General features: G+C 40.6%; 1 protein-coding gene across 1 annotated transcript; it reads left to right on the top strand.

The window, feature by feature from the left end:
- Nucleotides 1–452: 452 nt before the first annotated feature.
- On the top strand, nucleotides 453–14621 carry enc1 (ectodermal-neural cortex 1). The gene is made up of 3 exons (XM_041970360.1): nucleotides 453–787; nucleotides 5869–7684; nucleotides 12192–14621. Exon 2 carries the CDS (start codon nucleotides 5875–5877, stop codon nucleotides 7648–7650), a length of 1776 nt encoding a protein of 591 aa, XP_041826294.1. The 5' UTR covers nucleotides 453–787; nucleotides 5869–5874; the 3' UTR covers nucleotides 7651–7684; nucleotides 12192–14621.
- The last annotated feature ends 1409 nt before the right edge of the window (nucleotides 14622–16030 follow it).

Here is a 16030-nt window from a genome sequence, read left to right as displayed (position 1 = left end):
TACTTTGAATTTATATAAAAATTCAATTTATTTTTTAAGTAAACTGTTTTGGCTTCTGATTCTTAGATGCTTAGTTAAGCTCAAGGGATCCGATAGTTGTCAACATGAGGGTCTTGCCACCCGCTGGAGCGGGTTCCAATCCAAAAGGCTTGAACCACTGGACCAAAACAGCAAACTGAAGCCTGAATGGTTAAAACTGACCCGCTGTGAGAGGCCAAAATGCGGCTCACACTGCTACTTTTGTTTTGCAATTAGCGCTTTAACTTGTGATTGCCTACATTTGGCTGAAAAACTAATAATTACTACTTTCTTTTATTTTATTCTTGTGGAGGGGGGGTTGTGTCTGCCGCTGCCCTGTGTGACCACCTCCCCTCCACATCCCCATGCATACCCCTCTTTGTCTCTCACTTCGTTTCCTGCGCGAAGCGGCGATCCTCCCCCCTTCTCGCTGTAAACACACCCATTGATTTCAGTGGGAGCGCAAGCGAAGAGGATCGACACACAGAAACAGAGCAGTCGAGGAGGAGAAACGCCTCCAACCACCCGTCACATCAAAGCTCTCGTATTTATCCCATTCTTCACAAGTACATATATACATCAGCCTTCGGAGTTTGCAACAAATCGTGGAGGAAAACGGCTTCATCCTGACCGAGCGTCCGCCTGCATTTCGGGAATAACCAAGGAGTTCCACTCCCCGGGGCGCAGGGCTTGCATCGTGGCTCTTTCAGAAGTGGTATGTCCAAGGGATACTACGGGCACAGTTGAACTCCTGCTTTCTCCCAAAGAGGTAAAAAGATTATTAATTTGCTTTCCTGAGACCTATTATAAGCAATGAATTGATACCTATATTATAACAACGGCTGCGCCCCTAATCTCCTGGTGATGGAAAACTCCGGGCTGTAGCACAGAAAGCGCAATTTCGAGCTAATGGAAGCAAAATGTAGACATCCAATAATTTTTATCTTGCTGTTTGTACATAGATGATAGCAAGGCTGGTCTCCCAATCATCTCTGTTCCTTCTGCGTCTTCTCTTCATGTATTCTCAACATAAAATGCGACATCAGGTGTTACACGGTTCCCTTTCTGTCATTATGGATGTTTGCTCTAATTTAAAGCAAGTTGGATGTGTTGAGCAGCTGGTTTGAGGCTATAAATGAGATTAAGGATTAAGATTTATGCAAACGTCAAGATCGATCTGCTGCTCCGAAAGTCTTTGTTTTGCATCTTGCTTAGCAGATGTACAGAACTAAGTCCACATAAGCCCGGTGTTTACTTTTGAAGTTGTCTCCCTCCCATCCCTCTTCCTGTGTCTATAGTTGACTGTGAACACCTGGCAATGATTTTAAACAGACTGTAGCTAGCAGCCAGGCCTCGGATCGAGTCCAAAAGCTGCATGTGCATGCTTTTCTGTAGTGTAGGCTTCTGCGTGTGGCATGTAGACCAAGCTTTCTGGTTGTGTGTGTGTGTGTGTGTGTGGATTTGGTTTCTTTGAAGGGATGAGGGCATCTCTCAGAGCCAAAACACTCTTACATTTTGTGCCACTGCGCTGACTCTGGTGGCCTTATTCAGGGGATACATTTGAAAGTTAGTCTGGGAAACTTGAGTACTAACTAACTTGAGTACTTGTTGGTGTTAATGGTGGCTGCAGTATTTGTTTACTTTTGTTTTTATAACATTACTGACAAATGTAAGAAGAAATAATAGATCAACATGCTCATAACAACTCGTTGATATTCCAAGTGATGTCTTTAAATTGCTTGTTTTGACTGAATAAGTATTCAGGCAGTCAGGTTTGTGACAAAGACAGCTCTGAATTCTCATATTTTAGGAACTGTGGAGTATTTAGTCTCCATTTAAGTTTGTAAAGGTACCAAAACTGTTAATAGAATATTTCTATTACATTAAGGAGTCTTTTCCTGCCTCTTCACTACAAATTAAAGTCACAAAGTCTCAAAGTTATCAAATTTACTCAGTATATAAAAATAATAATGAGATGAAGTTGGAAAAAAATAAGCCATTGGTTTCAGTGCTTCACTAAACTAAACTAAAATGAAAAGGTCATAGAAGATGTACCTGGAAAAAAAGTAATTTGTTCTCCTTTTTAGCAGAAGTACAAATGGCACCCTGACTTTTTGTCTTTAAATTTGTTGTGCTAATCTTAACTTTTAAATAGTTTTTTTCTTCTTGTTTCAAGAGTAACTTTCCAGTAAGTTTTATATTTTTATTTAACTTTTTACACAAGGTGTTCATGAACCATCAGATATTTCATAGAGGCTTGTCACACGCAATACATTTAAATGCTCATTATTTTTTGTTACAAAAAGTAATAAAAGTAAAGTTTATCTAATTCATGCATTCTAATATTACTCTACTATTTTTACATTGCACATATTGGGTCAGCACAAATCAATATTAAACTTCACATGATGAGCAAATCTGTAACAAATGTTTACTTAACCTGGACGTTTGTCACTAAGTTTTCAAGCCTAACTGGTAATCCAGGTTTTATTGTTTGATATGCAAATAGATAAAGTGGCTTGCTGCCTTTGTCTTTGTTCATCTTTCCTGCACTCACTGTTCGTATAAATGTAAACGAGTGAGTGTATTCATTTGATGAAATGCGAAACTTGATTATATGAGCAGATCCACTCTGATAATTGTCTGAGGCATGATATCTTTTTAAATCAGTGTTGTTGGTAGGATTAAATGTAGACGTTTTAAAATTCTTGACTGGAGCAGCTATTTGGACGACAGACAAGAATGTTAGCATTTCTCACAACAAGGTCCTGCTTTGCCATTATCAAGATAAGATAATGAGAAGGCATGACAAGGTCATTTTACAGAGGAAGTTATTTTAACGTGAAAGTTAGAACACAGACAAAGAAACCACAGATTGGTGGTGACATATAGCTCATTTCACTGCTTCTGTTACATCATGTTCCATTACCATTGTATAATTCTCTCTTTTTAAAGCTTTTGATCATTACCTTTGCACGGATACACGAGTAAGGGTCCAAGTAGTCTGAGAGCCTTAGGTCTTAGCCTAGAAATATGGTACATATACCAGAAAGACATATTCTAATGTAGAGTGCCACAAAGAGGTGTAAACCAACCAAAATCAGACACATAACAACCATAAAAATATGATGCAAACTGATAAAGCTTGAATGAACAGGAAGGTAAAGGCATGCAAAAATGATCAATATAACACAACACAGAAAAAAAGAAAAGCAAAAAGAGCACAGGTGGAGTCAAAAGAATAAAGGACATATTTAGTATTGTTCCAAAACAACCATAAAGGGACGTAAAAATTAACCAAACGAGTCATAAAATGACCAGTGTAAGACAAAAGCAACCACAATGAGGTACATAATGACGGAAAAGAAAAACAAAATAATGAACATGATGTACATAAAACCCTTAAATAACCACAAAGTGACACAGAAGGGCTGCAGAAAGATGAAAAACAACAATTAAGATTCTCAAAATGACTACAGTTAAAAAAAAAAAGACTCAGGAGCCTTTTACATATTTGTGCCCCTGAACTCATTGATTCAAAGCCTGTCCATGCAGCCACAGGCAGAACATTTCCTTAATTGCTATTGTTCATTTTACTATATAATTATCAGCTGTGTTCCTATTGAACTTGTTTTTCTGCCACCAGCTTCTGTGCTTCAGAGACCTGAACTACCGCGGGTCACATTTATTATCATGCTAATTGTTAGCATATGCAAAACCTCTCCAATTAAGTTCCAGACTTATTAGGATCACTTATTTAAATCAAGCCACTTACAGCTTCCAATTAGAAAACCAGAGCTGCAGCATGTGCATGTGTGTGTGTGTAGGGGGTGAGGAGTGCAGGTGAGAGACTATGTGAGGATGTGTTCATTATAGCTAAAGCCAGGAGATGACAAGTCACCAGTTTTGCAGCTGCTGGAATGCAATAAACCCTGTTGAATCAATGCTGCAGTTGGTGTTTCATTAGCTTCACTGTTAGTGACCATGCAGTATTATTCATTCTACAGGTGTGTGTTTATATTCAGGTCTTGGATAAAGACACAGTTGATCAAGGGGAAATGTAAAAAGTCACAAATGGTGATAGAAAAGGAAGAGTTGCATTAGAATGTTAAGGATTAAGCTTCTGTGCATCATGATCAGAAAACGGCAGCTTCATAGTGATTAATTGATTATTCAATGAGACATGAAACTACAGGTGTAAGTGATGCTGCTCATTAGAAATACTAACTATTCTTGTGTTAGTACCTGCAGGGTTAAAGCTTGATTTTCTATTCATAAGACTACATTCCGGGGATTCTGGGGAGATGATGCAACTTATGGAAAATTGAAACTTTCCTCTCTGTAGTTTGACTGTGGAGGAATCATTTATGACACCTGGAACTGTCTGTCTGTCTGTCCTGGACTGGAAATCTGTCGGTCTTGAATATCAAATGCTCACTGCCTACAGGTTTGTAAAACATTTGCCACTCAAACAGAGCTGAATTCTCTCATTTATAACGGATTATATTTATGAGCGACAGAGTATCAAAATCACCACAGAGCCACTCAAAATAAAAATATAGACATGAAAGCAAAATAGAAATGTAATCACAATGAGCTTTTAGCCAAATAAATATAAACAGCAAATAGTGAGGCATCTCCCAGAATCTGACAGAGCAAAACACAAGTTAGTCAACACTTCTTTGCACAGGAAAAAAGAATAAAAAATATTCATGAATTAAAGTTATATGATCTCATTCAGAATGTCCACTGCAAATATTTCAGGTAAAAGCAAAGGCAAAGGAGGAAATATGTCATGCAGCTCAAGTGTTTTGAAAAGGTTTTATGGATGTTTTCATATCCCTTTTGCCTTCAATCCTCGGAATCTTTGGAATTCACGGTAACGGGCAGGTTGTGAACTGACCACATTTTGCAGCTGTTTGCTGTCAATAAGGAAGCTGCAACCACTTCAAGCATGTTTTGATACTTAAAAAAGGGCATACTGTACAGGCCAGTGGGTTTATCCTTAAGTTAGAGCAATCTTCCATCAAATTTGATTCAATTAACTGTGACACCTTTAAAACCCCAGGGAAGGGCAAGATTAAGAAAGTCTGTTCAAAGAATGTGTGGGTTTACAAGGTCACACAGGGACTCTGTAGTTCTGTAAATGGAGCATAGGAGGCATTTGACATGTTTAGAAAATTTGGTGGAATCAAAGTGAGCTCTGAGCAAGGACAGTGAGGATCGGAGCACGATTTTCTGGAAGGGGAGTGGAGCAAATTGTGCGCATTTCTGAGAGGCTTAAAAAAGTCCTGTCTCTTTCTTCTTTTAAAAAAACTTCACTGCAAAGGGGCCCTTGTTTGTAAGGACGGGAGTTATCACTGCTCAGAGCCCAAGGTGGAACGTTTTCTTAAAGAAGACAGTTGTTATCTGTTTGACCTTCATAACCCCAAGATGTATTCAGTTTTATTGTTTTCTATTCGCTTGATGTCTTAAATTTATTTCTCCTTTGCATGATTGTAATAATTTCTTCAGAAACAAGAATGTTATTTGTCCTTTTATGGGCGTTGGCTCTGAATCATTCAGTATTTCTGCATTAACATCACAGAGTTCACATGTGAAGCAGTCACTGCTTACAATACATTTGTTAGGGAAATTAGGCCTACTGATCAGCTGGTTGATCTGCTTTTCATGACTTACCATGAGACAATCTCATCTTCAACAACACGAATTAGCCTGATTTTCAGCAACTGCAAAAATTAGAAGATATATTTACATGAGGAGACAAAAATCAATATTCACATCTTTGTAATAGAAGTAAAAAAAATAAAATGCAGTAAAAAGATATTTTTATTTTCTTTTCCATTTCAGGATTCAATGAAAATGTCCGTGTGCGTCCATGAGAACCGAAAATCCAGAGCCAGCACTGGCTCCATGAACATCTACCTTTTTCATAAGTCCTCCTACGCTGACAGCGTTCTCATGCACCTTAACTCGCTGCGGCAGCAAAGGCTTTTCACAGATGTCCTGCTTCATGCTGGCAGCCGCTCCTTCCCCTGCCATCGTGCCGTTTTGGCCGCCTGCAGCCGCTATTTTGAAGCCATGTTCAGCGGTGGGCTGAGGGAGAGTCAGGCAAGTGAGGTGAACTTCCGAGACTCAATCCATCCGGAGGTTTTGGAGTTGCTGCTGGATTACGCATACTCGTCACGTGTGGTTATCAATGAGGAGAATGCAGAGTCACTGCTGGAGGCTGGGGACATGCTGGAGTTTCAGGACATACGTGATGCCTGTGCTGAATTTCTTGAGAGAAACCTTCACCCATCCAACTGTCTTGGCATGCTGTTGCTGTCTGATGCCCACCAGTGTACCAAGTTGTCAGAGCTCTCCTGGGGCATGTGTCTAAGCAACTTCCCTGCTATTTGCAAGACAGAGGACTTCCTCCAACTACCCAAAGACATGGTAGTGCAGCTTTTGTCACACGAGGAGCTAGAGACAGAAGATGAGAGACTGGTTTATGAAGCTGCCCTTAACTGGATCAACTACGACCTGGAAAGTAGGCATTGCCATCTTCCAGAGCTCTTGAGAACAGTCCGCCTTGCCCTGCTGCCTGCCATCTTTTTAATGGAGAATGTCTCAACAGAAGAGCTGATCAACGCCCAGGCAAAGAGCAAGGAACTGGTAGATGAAGCTATCCGCTGTAAGCTGAAGATCCTGCAGAATGATGGCGTTGTCAACAGCCCCTGTGCTAGACCAAGAAAAACTAGCCATGCCCTCTTTCTTCTGGGTGGGCAGACATTCATGTGTGATAAGTTGTACTTGGTGGACCAGAAGGCCAAAGAGATAATCCCCAAAGCTGACATTCCCAGCCCCAGGAAGGAGTTCAGTGCCTGCGCCATTGGCTGTAAGGTGTACATCACTGGTGGGAGAGGATCTGAAAATGGCGTGTCCAAAGATGTATGGGTCTACGACACTGTCCACGAAGAATGGTCAAAGGCGGCGCCTATGCTCATCGCCAGGTTTGGCCATGGCTCTGCAGAGCTGAAACACTGCCTCTATGTTGTAGGAGGACACACTGCAGCAACTGGTTGCCTCCCAGCTTCTCCATCTGTGTCACTTAAACAGGTCGAACAGTTCGACCCAGTGGCAAACAAGTGGACCATGGTGGCTCCTCTGAGAGAGGGCGTGAGCAATGCAGCAGTCGTCAGTGTAAAACTCAAGCTGTTCGCCTTCGGAGGAACCAGCGTCACCCATGACAAACTGCCCAAAGTGCAATGCTATGATCCGCAGGAGAACAGATGGACCGTGCCAGCATCCTGCCCGCAACCATGGCGCTACACAGCTGCTGCTGTGTTGGGAAACCAGATCTTTGTTATGGGTGGAGATACAGAATTCTCAGCATGCTCAGCTTACAAGTTCAGCAGCGAGAACTACCAGTGGACTAAAGTGGGTGATGTGACTGCCAAGCGGATGAGCTGCCAGGCTGTGGCATCAGGAAACAAACTATATGTGGTTGGCGGGTACTTTGGTACTCAGCGGTGTAAAACTCTGGACTGCTACGACCCTACCCTTGATGCATGGAACAGCATCACAACTGTGCCATACTCGCTCATTCCTACAGCTTTTGTCAGCACCTGGAAACACCTGCCAGCTTGAATCCCAAGTTGTCTACTTGCACCCTCTCCATTAGGTAAGCTAAACCTCTCATTTCTCTAAAACCACTTTAACACTAATTAAGATGTTTTGACCCAGTTCTGATCAAGATGCCTAGAACTGGTGTGATCTAAATAAAAAGATCTAGTTTTGATCATGACCATTGCAATTAATCAAAAAAGGGTGTTGCTGGCCTCCCTTGCAAAAATGTAGAATAAATGTCATTAGGGGTCCCATTTTATTGGTCCAATTTGGGAGTTAACCAATTATTTTTTTGGCATAAATCTGCCAAATTTCCCCCTGGGAACCAAGCTCTTCAGTTAGGTTGAAAAGGTATATACTTCTTTAAACCTTTATATGATGAACTTTATAAGAAATTATAAAATAACAAAGGAAATTCTGACTAGTTAGATTTTCTTTGTCTATTCTTACAGCCAAGAGAGTTTTACCCTTTATTTTTCACATTTATCACATTGTTGTGTCTCTTAGATGTTTACAATATGAGACATTGGCTTGATTAGGGGTGTTGAATTTAATCGTTTCTATGATGCATCGAGATGCTGACATGGACCATTCGGCACTGATGCAGCAACAAAACATAAGTGATTATATTCTGCTGCTCCTTGCATGTGTGGCGTGATTTAGCCTGCTGCAACAGCCTGGCAGATAAAGAAAGAAAGATCTGAGGCTGAATCCATTTTGAAACCATTACTTAGGAAAACTGTAAAACTACACAGACATACAGAAAATACATTAGTATCTCACTGGAAATACATTCATTGTCCAAGTGAAAAACATAACGTCTATGGACAACACCATTGGGAAGCTAGTGGTTAGCATGTGCGAACAACAAATGTTTACCGCAACAATATTCTCTGTGTTAAAATACAAATTGATTAGAAATATTATGGGCAACAGTTTTCTGGCCATAAAGAAGAATATAAGAAACATCTTCCATATTCTGTCAAAACTGACTATGGAAAGCCTGAAGGGACAAAACAGTCTTCATAGCAAGAAATAGAAATCTAGAGGGCTGCTTAACCAGAACGTCATAGTATAGTAATGATGTGTCTTGATTTTCCTGCAATAGAATAATAAAGTTAAATGATGAAGGTGAAAATAACATAATTGTTTACATGTTTATAATGTTTGTCAATATCAGGACATTCAGATTGATTTCTGAAAAAATTATAAATTGTCAGGGAGTTCATGATTATCTGATTGCTTGTATTAATTGATAAAGAAAGTAGCAATGTGCAGCGATGAAAATTGAGGATGCAACACATAGTGATGCATCATAATGCATCATTAAATCAAATCGAATTGTTGACAAGATAATTGTATTCAAATCTAATCATGAGATCAGTGAAGATGCATATTTCTAAGCTCAGTAGGTGGAGTCTTCTCACTAAAAGGGAAGATCTCAAAGCGGGATGGTAGACCTGTAGAGCAGAGGTCCCCAACCCTGGTCCTCAAGGCCCACTATCCTGCAGGTCTTAGATGTCTCCCTGCTGCAACACACCTGATTCAAATGAATGGCTCAGTTGCAGACTTGTGCAGAGCCTGTCAGAGAGCCGTTTAATTTGAATCAGGTGTGTTGCAGCAGGGAGACATCTAAGACCTGCAGGATAGTGGGCCTTGAGGACCAGGGTTGGGGACCTCTGCTGTAGAGAGCTCTTGATACGGGTTTGTGTGTGTTAGTTAAGTGAGTTATGTGGCTGTGGGGATGGGCCGAAGGACGAGAGGGTAATTGAAAGAGAATAGGATACTTTTATGGCTCCTGTGGGGGGAATCTCTCTGAGAGGGAAAAGGGGTCTGCCAATTAGACAAGCCGCACACCAGCAGGCTGCAACACCCCGTCGAGGCTAATCCACTCTCAGTCTCCTACCTTTGATGAGGTTATGGTCTTTACACTGGGTAAGAGGGAGGTAGCCTGCAACTCACACAGTGTCGGAAACCATTCATCATCAGTTACAAGAAAAAGGTGAGTGAGAGAAGTGGCGGCAGGGGATGTGAGGAGGGAGAGCAATAGAGCTGGGCGGCACGAGCCTCACAACCCATTCACACTCACGTCGTCCTTCATAGTAGTGGTCTCGTTCTGAAAATTTACTGTTTTTAGACTCAACAGTCTCTTCTGCTTCCATCCATTTCCTAATGCCATCATTCTAACCCTGCTGCTCTGTTCTGATGATAAACAGAACAGACGTATGTGGAGCATGGGTAGTCAGCTGGCAAACCTGATCTTTCTGTTCACTGCAGGGTCACGATCACATCAAATCGCACTATCTCCACACCGACACTCCTACACATAGCTGTGCAGTCAGTACTTCTTAGATTCTCTGTTTTTTTAAATGGCTGGCAGCCCTCCACTCCTGGAAATAAAAAGAAGCGAAGAAGAGTGACTTCTCAGCTGTCCTGCTCTGCATGTCTTCCTTTTGATAATGCCAGGAGACGGCTTCACTGCTGCAACACTATGATGTTTCTTCTCTTTTACAGGATGAAATATTTTTTAAGACTTATTATTCCTTTTCTTTTCAGTGACTCACTGATGCTAGACTGAAGTTTTGCACTATCTCTGGTCCAAGGCGATGCAGTGCTCAGTGAAGTAAATAATCCAGGCACTAATTTAATACAGAATTTGTTTTTTGTGCGCCTGCCTGTCATGGCAACTGACAGTCCACTCACTGAACATGGTGAATAGACTAAATGTGGAGGACTGGAAAAGAAGGCTGACTGTTAAGGAATGAAAGGGAAAGGAAGTTTGCGAGACCTCACAGAAGGAGATTGTAGCTGTGAGAAAAAAGAAGGACTCTCAGTTTTTCCCAGGGGAACAAGTCTAACTTGTGTGAGATTTCCTCCTTTTTAGATTTTTTTTATATCTTGGAAAGCTTTAAGTAGGGACAAATTGTGCTCACAAAACTGAGTAGCATTGTAATGTGAATAAACTGTCTTAATGTTGATGTTGTGGTCATAGTCATTCATTCTTAGTTAGAATGGACTAATTCATTTAACTAAAATGCAACTTTATGACCAGGAAAATATCACTTTTACACCATACCACGATCAGGTTGCAGGAAAAGAACAAACAAACAAACACAATGAAAAACAACAAAAGAAAAAAAAACGGAAGAGGGGGATATGTTCCAAGAATAGTATAATTTTTGTTATGTAACTATATTGCTTAACTTTAGCTTCTTCGAAATTCAAGGGTTGGTGTCTCCAGACTTTTCAGTGGTGCCTTATATTGTCTGTTTTTTAATATATGGGAATACAACTAAATGATTCTAAACACCAGCCTCATCTAGTTTCCAGTTTCCACTGCAGCGATGGAATGGTTTTGGGGTTTGTTTGGCATGTACAGTGTTTAAGGAAATTGGTTGACATTTTGGGGAATTTGCTTCCTAAACTTGATTGATTTTACTTTGGCATTTACATAAAACCTTAGTCAGTAGCCAGTAAACTTAGCCTCAGTTCCAGGAAGTTCCCACTCCTGACTAACCAACATTCTGCATCTTATTAAGTTATGAGTTCTAAAGGTGCTGATAGGTGGATTTTGTTTGACAGTGAGGGGAAAATTTTGATCAGTTACCTCATTATGGAGTAAAAAAAAAAATTCTATATGTAAACATGAACCCAGTTGGAGCTGGATTCTTTCCTACTTTCTACATTTCAAGTAACACCAAACAAATGATAACTGTAACATCTAGGCAAATTCAGGTCTCAGTTTACAAAAAGCTCTTCAGGCTTTGTTTATGCACTCTTTATCACATGCATATCCTCCGGCAGCAACCCCTATAAGAAAGCCCCGGTAAACGATAGATAATGATATTACATTGAGATTAGACACATAGGGAGGCCATAGAGCTGTACAGATAGGCTCATATTAAGTATATGCTTTAAAAATGGAAAGGTCAGAGAGTAAAACACACTCACATTTGAAGAGTGTAGCAGGCCGAGCAGGAGATAAGAAGCTGGATGAAGGCCAGGCCACACTGAGGAAACAGTTGGTGGATTTGCCAAATCTATTAGTCTGGCAAGAGATAAAGGGTTGACACATTAGTAAGACCTATGTACTGCAATGCAATATATTAGCTGTGCAATGAAACACTTCCTGGGTGAGTTTTATGATCTAGAACTGAAGTTTAATCTGTGTGTGGATATTAGAGAGTTGAAATAAATCCAATCCAGTGCAACATATTGTACGTCAACAGAAATTCTGCTCTCTGCTAAGCAGAAATTGGAAAATAGAGCTATTGCATTTGTTTCTATAACCCTGTAAATATTTTTTTTTATCAACCTCAGCTCTTTAAAGCCACAAACACACAAAACAAACACAAAAAGTAACACTTTTGAAAGCTTTTAAAGTAATCAAAAAGCTTTGAATTCAGTTTCTTTTCTCCTCAGTGAGTGTTATTTTCTCCTCTCTGCTTCTCCTTTTTGAATGATTAATATGTCACCTTTAACTTGTTTGGTTTAGTTTACCATTAGATATAATCACCATACATCTTGTCAGCTTGCTTAACAAGTCATTCTTCTCTCCTCAGATTTCCCTGTTTTGCATCATCTACCGGTCTCCCAACTGTGAAGAATAACACATTCTCTTCCTCGAAAAGAGATGCCGAGCAGTGATGTACAGACGCCCACATTCATTTTGATGTTGCAAAGATGCAGAGGCAGAGACGCCAACAGCTGGACAGTTTCTGAGAAGGATGAAGAGACATACAGTACGACGGATTGCGCAAACAAACCAAACAAACTGCTGCTTGTTCCATGAGGCACAAACTTGTGTGCACTTTGTGCTTTTATGCTGCCATAGGAGCGCTGCAAACATATCATAAACCTGCATTTTTACCATTGTAGTCACAAAAGGCTTGTGAGATTATGTGTTGATGTTTTTCTCTATGACATAAAAAGAAAGAAGAAAAAATAAAGCATGATTTTCAGATGAATGGAGGGGGGAAGCAGTGATTGGTGTGCTGAAGAAGAAAAATCAACTCAGTCTGACTGAATATATATGATTTATGAAAAGCACAATGAAGGAGCAAATCTCCCCCTTCCATCCTTTAATAAGCTCTTCTATTTGTATCCTCTTATTGTTTTCAAGCTTGTGTTTTTAATAGCTTTGACACAAAAACAAAACCTTCGAGTGTTCCCTGTGTGAAGGCTTGGGTGGTTGGTTGTCACTGCCACTCAGGAGGTGTTGATGAGCAACACCAGCTGAGGTTGAGGGGGATGGGAAGGGGATCTGTGCCTGGCCAGGGGGGGTCAAGGTGCCTCCAGGTCATGGCCTATACACGTTTGCTGTTTTTTGTCTACATGTTAACACCTTCCCGGGCAGTATTCAGTGTTTGGAGTCACTGCTTCAGAAGGAACGCTGTCATGTTGAGCTGTTCGCTTAATGCTGTAAAGACCGGCTGTGCTTCTGTTCTTCTGATAAAGGCAATGCCTCCCTTGCTGAGTCAAAGCTCAGCCCCCCTTTTTTTAGAGCATGTCCACTCATAGTGATTCAGTAAAACTGGCATGAACTCTTCAGAAATCTTGTCACCTTAACACAAACTGAGGATTTATCAGTTTCTTCTTAAACTTGCTGCAATGTAGTCTTAATTTATATTACAATGACAACTCTCTTATGTTAATATGTTTAATCCTATTTATTTCTTCTCTGCCTGCATTCATATGTGAATGTATGTTGGGTTATGTCATGCATGGTCAGGTGTTGTGTTTTATTTGGTCTCAGTGGGGCTGCATTTTGCACAGTTAATACTTTCGCAGGAGGAACTTGTTCTTGAAAAGACACTTCCAGGGTTTTCAGTTATTTCAGTGTGTGGAAAGAAAGGATGACTCACATTAATGTGGACATGAGAGATTGCAAAGACCATGTGGTCCTCAAGAAATGAAGACTAAATGATATTGAAACTTCAAACCTAGTTAAAATGCCACACATGAACACAACCTGTATCGATTACCAATTATAAAAAAAAAAACAAAAAAAAACTGCTGGAATGGCACAGTGTGTGACCCATTAACTACTAGGGACATCGCAAAGCAACCCTGACATGGTTAAGAATGCTACAGTCTTTGCAGCTGTCCCAAGGGCAGGTGGCGGACTGTCACATGTACCAATATGGCACGTCTGAGTGTTAACCCACAGGCCTCTTAACCATTTGGTTTGACGGAGAGTTCTATCCAGAAAGCTGTGCATTGTTAAGGGCAGACACCGCAGTGCTTTTCACCATAGTGTCATTAATGCAGATTAAAAGAAAAATTGCAAGTTCCTGTTGACCAAAAAAACAACAAATGTCTTAAAATACTTGGTAACTTTAATCAGTGTTTATGTCTGTGTGTCTGTCTAGGTGATCTGAGCATTGACATGGTACAACTGAATATCAATTAAATTTCATTGTAAAGGTAATGTCTTGGTAAAATATGTATATTTTGTTTCTGTTGCTCTTTGTGAACTCATGAATCACATCAAATGGTAAATAGCTCCCAATATTCTGGTTCAGCTCCTTAAGCCACACAGAAATCCCTCTTTTTGTGAATTAAGGGACTTCTGCGAAGGCCATTGTAAGTCCATAATGTTGACCTCATCCAACCACTGAACTCAGACTTTGTCCCCCACCAATCAGATAAGAGCATTTCTTTCCCATAGAATACAAGTTTCCCCAGCAACAGCGAGTAATGAATGCCCCTTCAATTTGCACCTAATTGCTGAGTGGCATTTCCCCATTTCTACTCTTGCCCTCCTCTTATCCTCTTGTTTCATGTGGAAATCCAGCTGGCTCTGACTCCAGCACGATATCTTGCTTCTCCTAATGATGTAAATTAGACAGAAAAATACTGTCAGTCTGCATCAATTTTTTTTTTCATCATGTAAGTTTAATTTCTATTTTTTATGGTGTTATTTTGTACATGTGATTTTTTTCACCATGTGAAATTCATGGCTAATAAACATAAGAGTTTTTTCCTCTTGACTGTAAAGCATCGCCTCTTTTTCTTCAGCGTGGAGATTATCTGCTTGCATTTATTAATGTTATGGTGCTGATTTAAAATGGAAAAGCAGCTTTAACAAATCATTGGAGGATTTCTCATTACTGCATGCATCACATATTTAGGCAGCTCTCAAAGGAATGCAGCAGCTAAAGTGTCTTGAGGTATTTAAAGGCAGTATATCATGCGTACAGGTTTTGTTCTGTGGAAGAGGGATTGAAATCGTCTTATCTATGCCTCTGGCTTCTAAGCTTCCTGCACAAGAACAGGCAAAACAGCCAGATACTTTCCCTTTCTGTCAAGTCACCTTGGCAACAGCAACCTTTATCTGCAAAGTGTGGGGGCTGGAGGACAACATGAAATCTTAAAAAGCACCTCTCTCATTCTCCTCCCCCCGTCCCTTCTTGGCCTGCCTCCCCTCTCACACTGTTCATCAGTGAAATGCATTGCAAAATGGCTCACCAGCGATGGAGCCTGGCTGCATTTGACGTTCCCCGGTTTGTAACAAGTCTAACATCCCATTAGTGAGTGACTGCAGAGCACACACTGCCACTCATCACATTCCTCCAGCTCTGTTCACTGTTTACATTCTTCACCCTGACACAACTCCTGACCAGTGATATGTGTTTGAGAAACACCAGTTTTACAGGGCCCTGACCTTTATGCAAGCAAGATGTGGCCTCATACATGGGGGAGGGGAGAGTAAACTTTTCTTTTTTTTTTTTCAATCTTTGTTTCTTTGAAAATTGATATGTGTTGAGATGTTGAAATAAGTTGTTTAAACCTCATCTTGACCATTTCGGTCACAAGAGTGCTTTTCTCAAGAACTGAGTCAGGAAAGGAAAGAGGTTGACACACAAGGTGAAATGTGGGGGCTCTGTGTGTGGGAGGCTCCTCTGTGCCTCTGTGTGATCCCACAGTTCCCCCATTAATCAAGACAGGAAGTTGGACTTCCTGTCTGCCAGGAAGTAGGTCTTATCCCCCATCTCCACACCCCCTCAGAGAACACAGCGGATGGTTCAACCCCTCAACACTGTGAATCCTCTGGGTGCTGTTAGCTTATGTAGAACTTGGCTGAGCAGACTCAAGTCGAGTGTTTTGTGTGGGCAGGCTGTATGTGTGGCCCAGTGTGATAAAAACAATGTACCTTAATGTCACCGTTGCCTGGCAACACAAGCTTTAGCCCTGACTCAGTCATGAGAGTGCACACACAACAAATCTTCTCTTTTAAAAAAGAAAATTTTAAGCTGCATATTATAAGCCCATTTCCAAAAAAGTTTTTTAGTATAGCAAATATTGAAAATTAAAAATCTTTTTGTACTATGAAATATAATTGCTAGTTTGCCAACGACACATCTCTAAACTTGGGATGATTTGGTTGGCAATGCTCTTT

The sequence above is a fragment of the Melanotaenia boesemani genome, chromosome 19 (assembly GCF_017639745.1).
Source record: "Melanotaenia boesemani isolate fMelBoe1 chromosome 19, fMelBoe1.pri, whole genome shotgun sequence".
NCBI lineage: Eukaryota > Metazoa > Chordata > Actinopteri > Atheriniformes > Melanotaeniidae > Melanotaenia > Melanotaenia boesemani.
Note: the sequence above shows the minus strand (reverse complement) of the source record. Positions and strands in the feature narration are given on the sequence as shown.

Coding starts and splice junctions, on each gene's coding strand:
- enc1 (XM_041970360.1), top strand. CDS start 5,875: ATGAAAATGTCCGTGTGCGTCCATGAGAACCGAAAATCCAGAGCCAGC.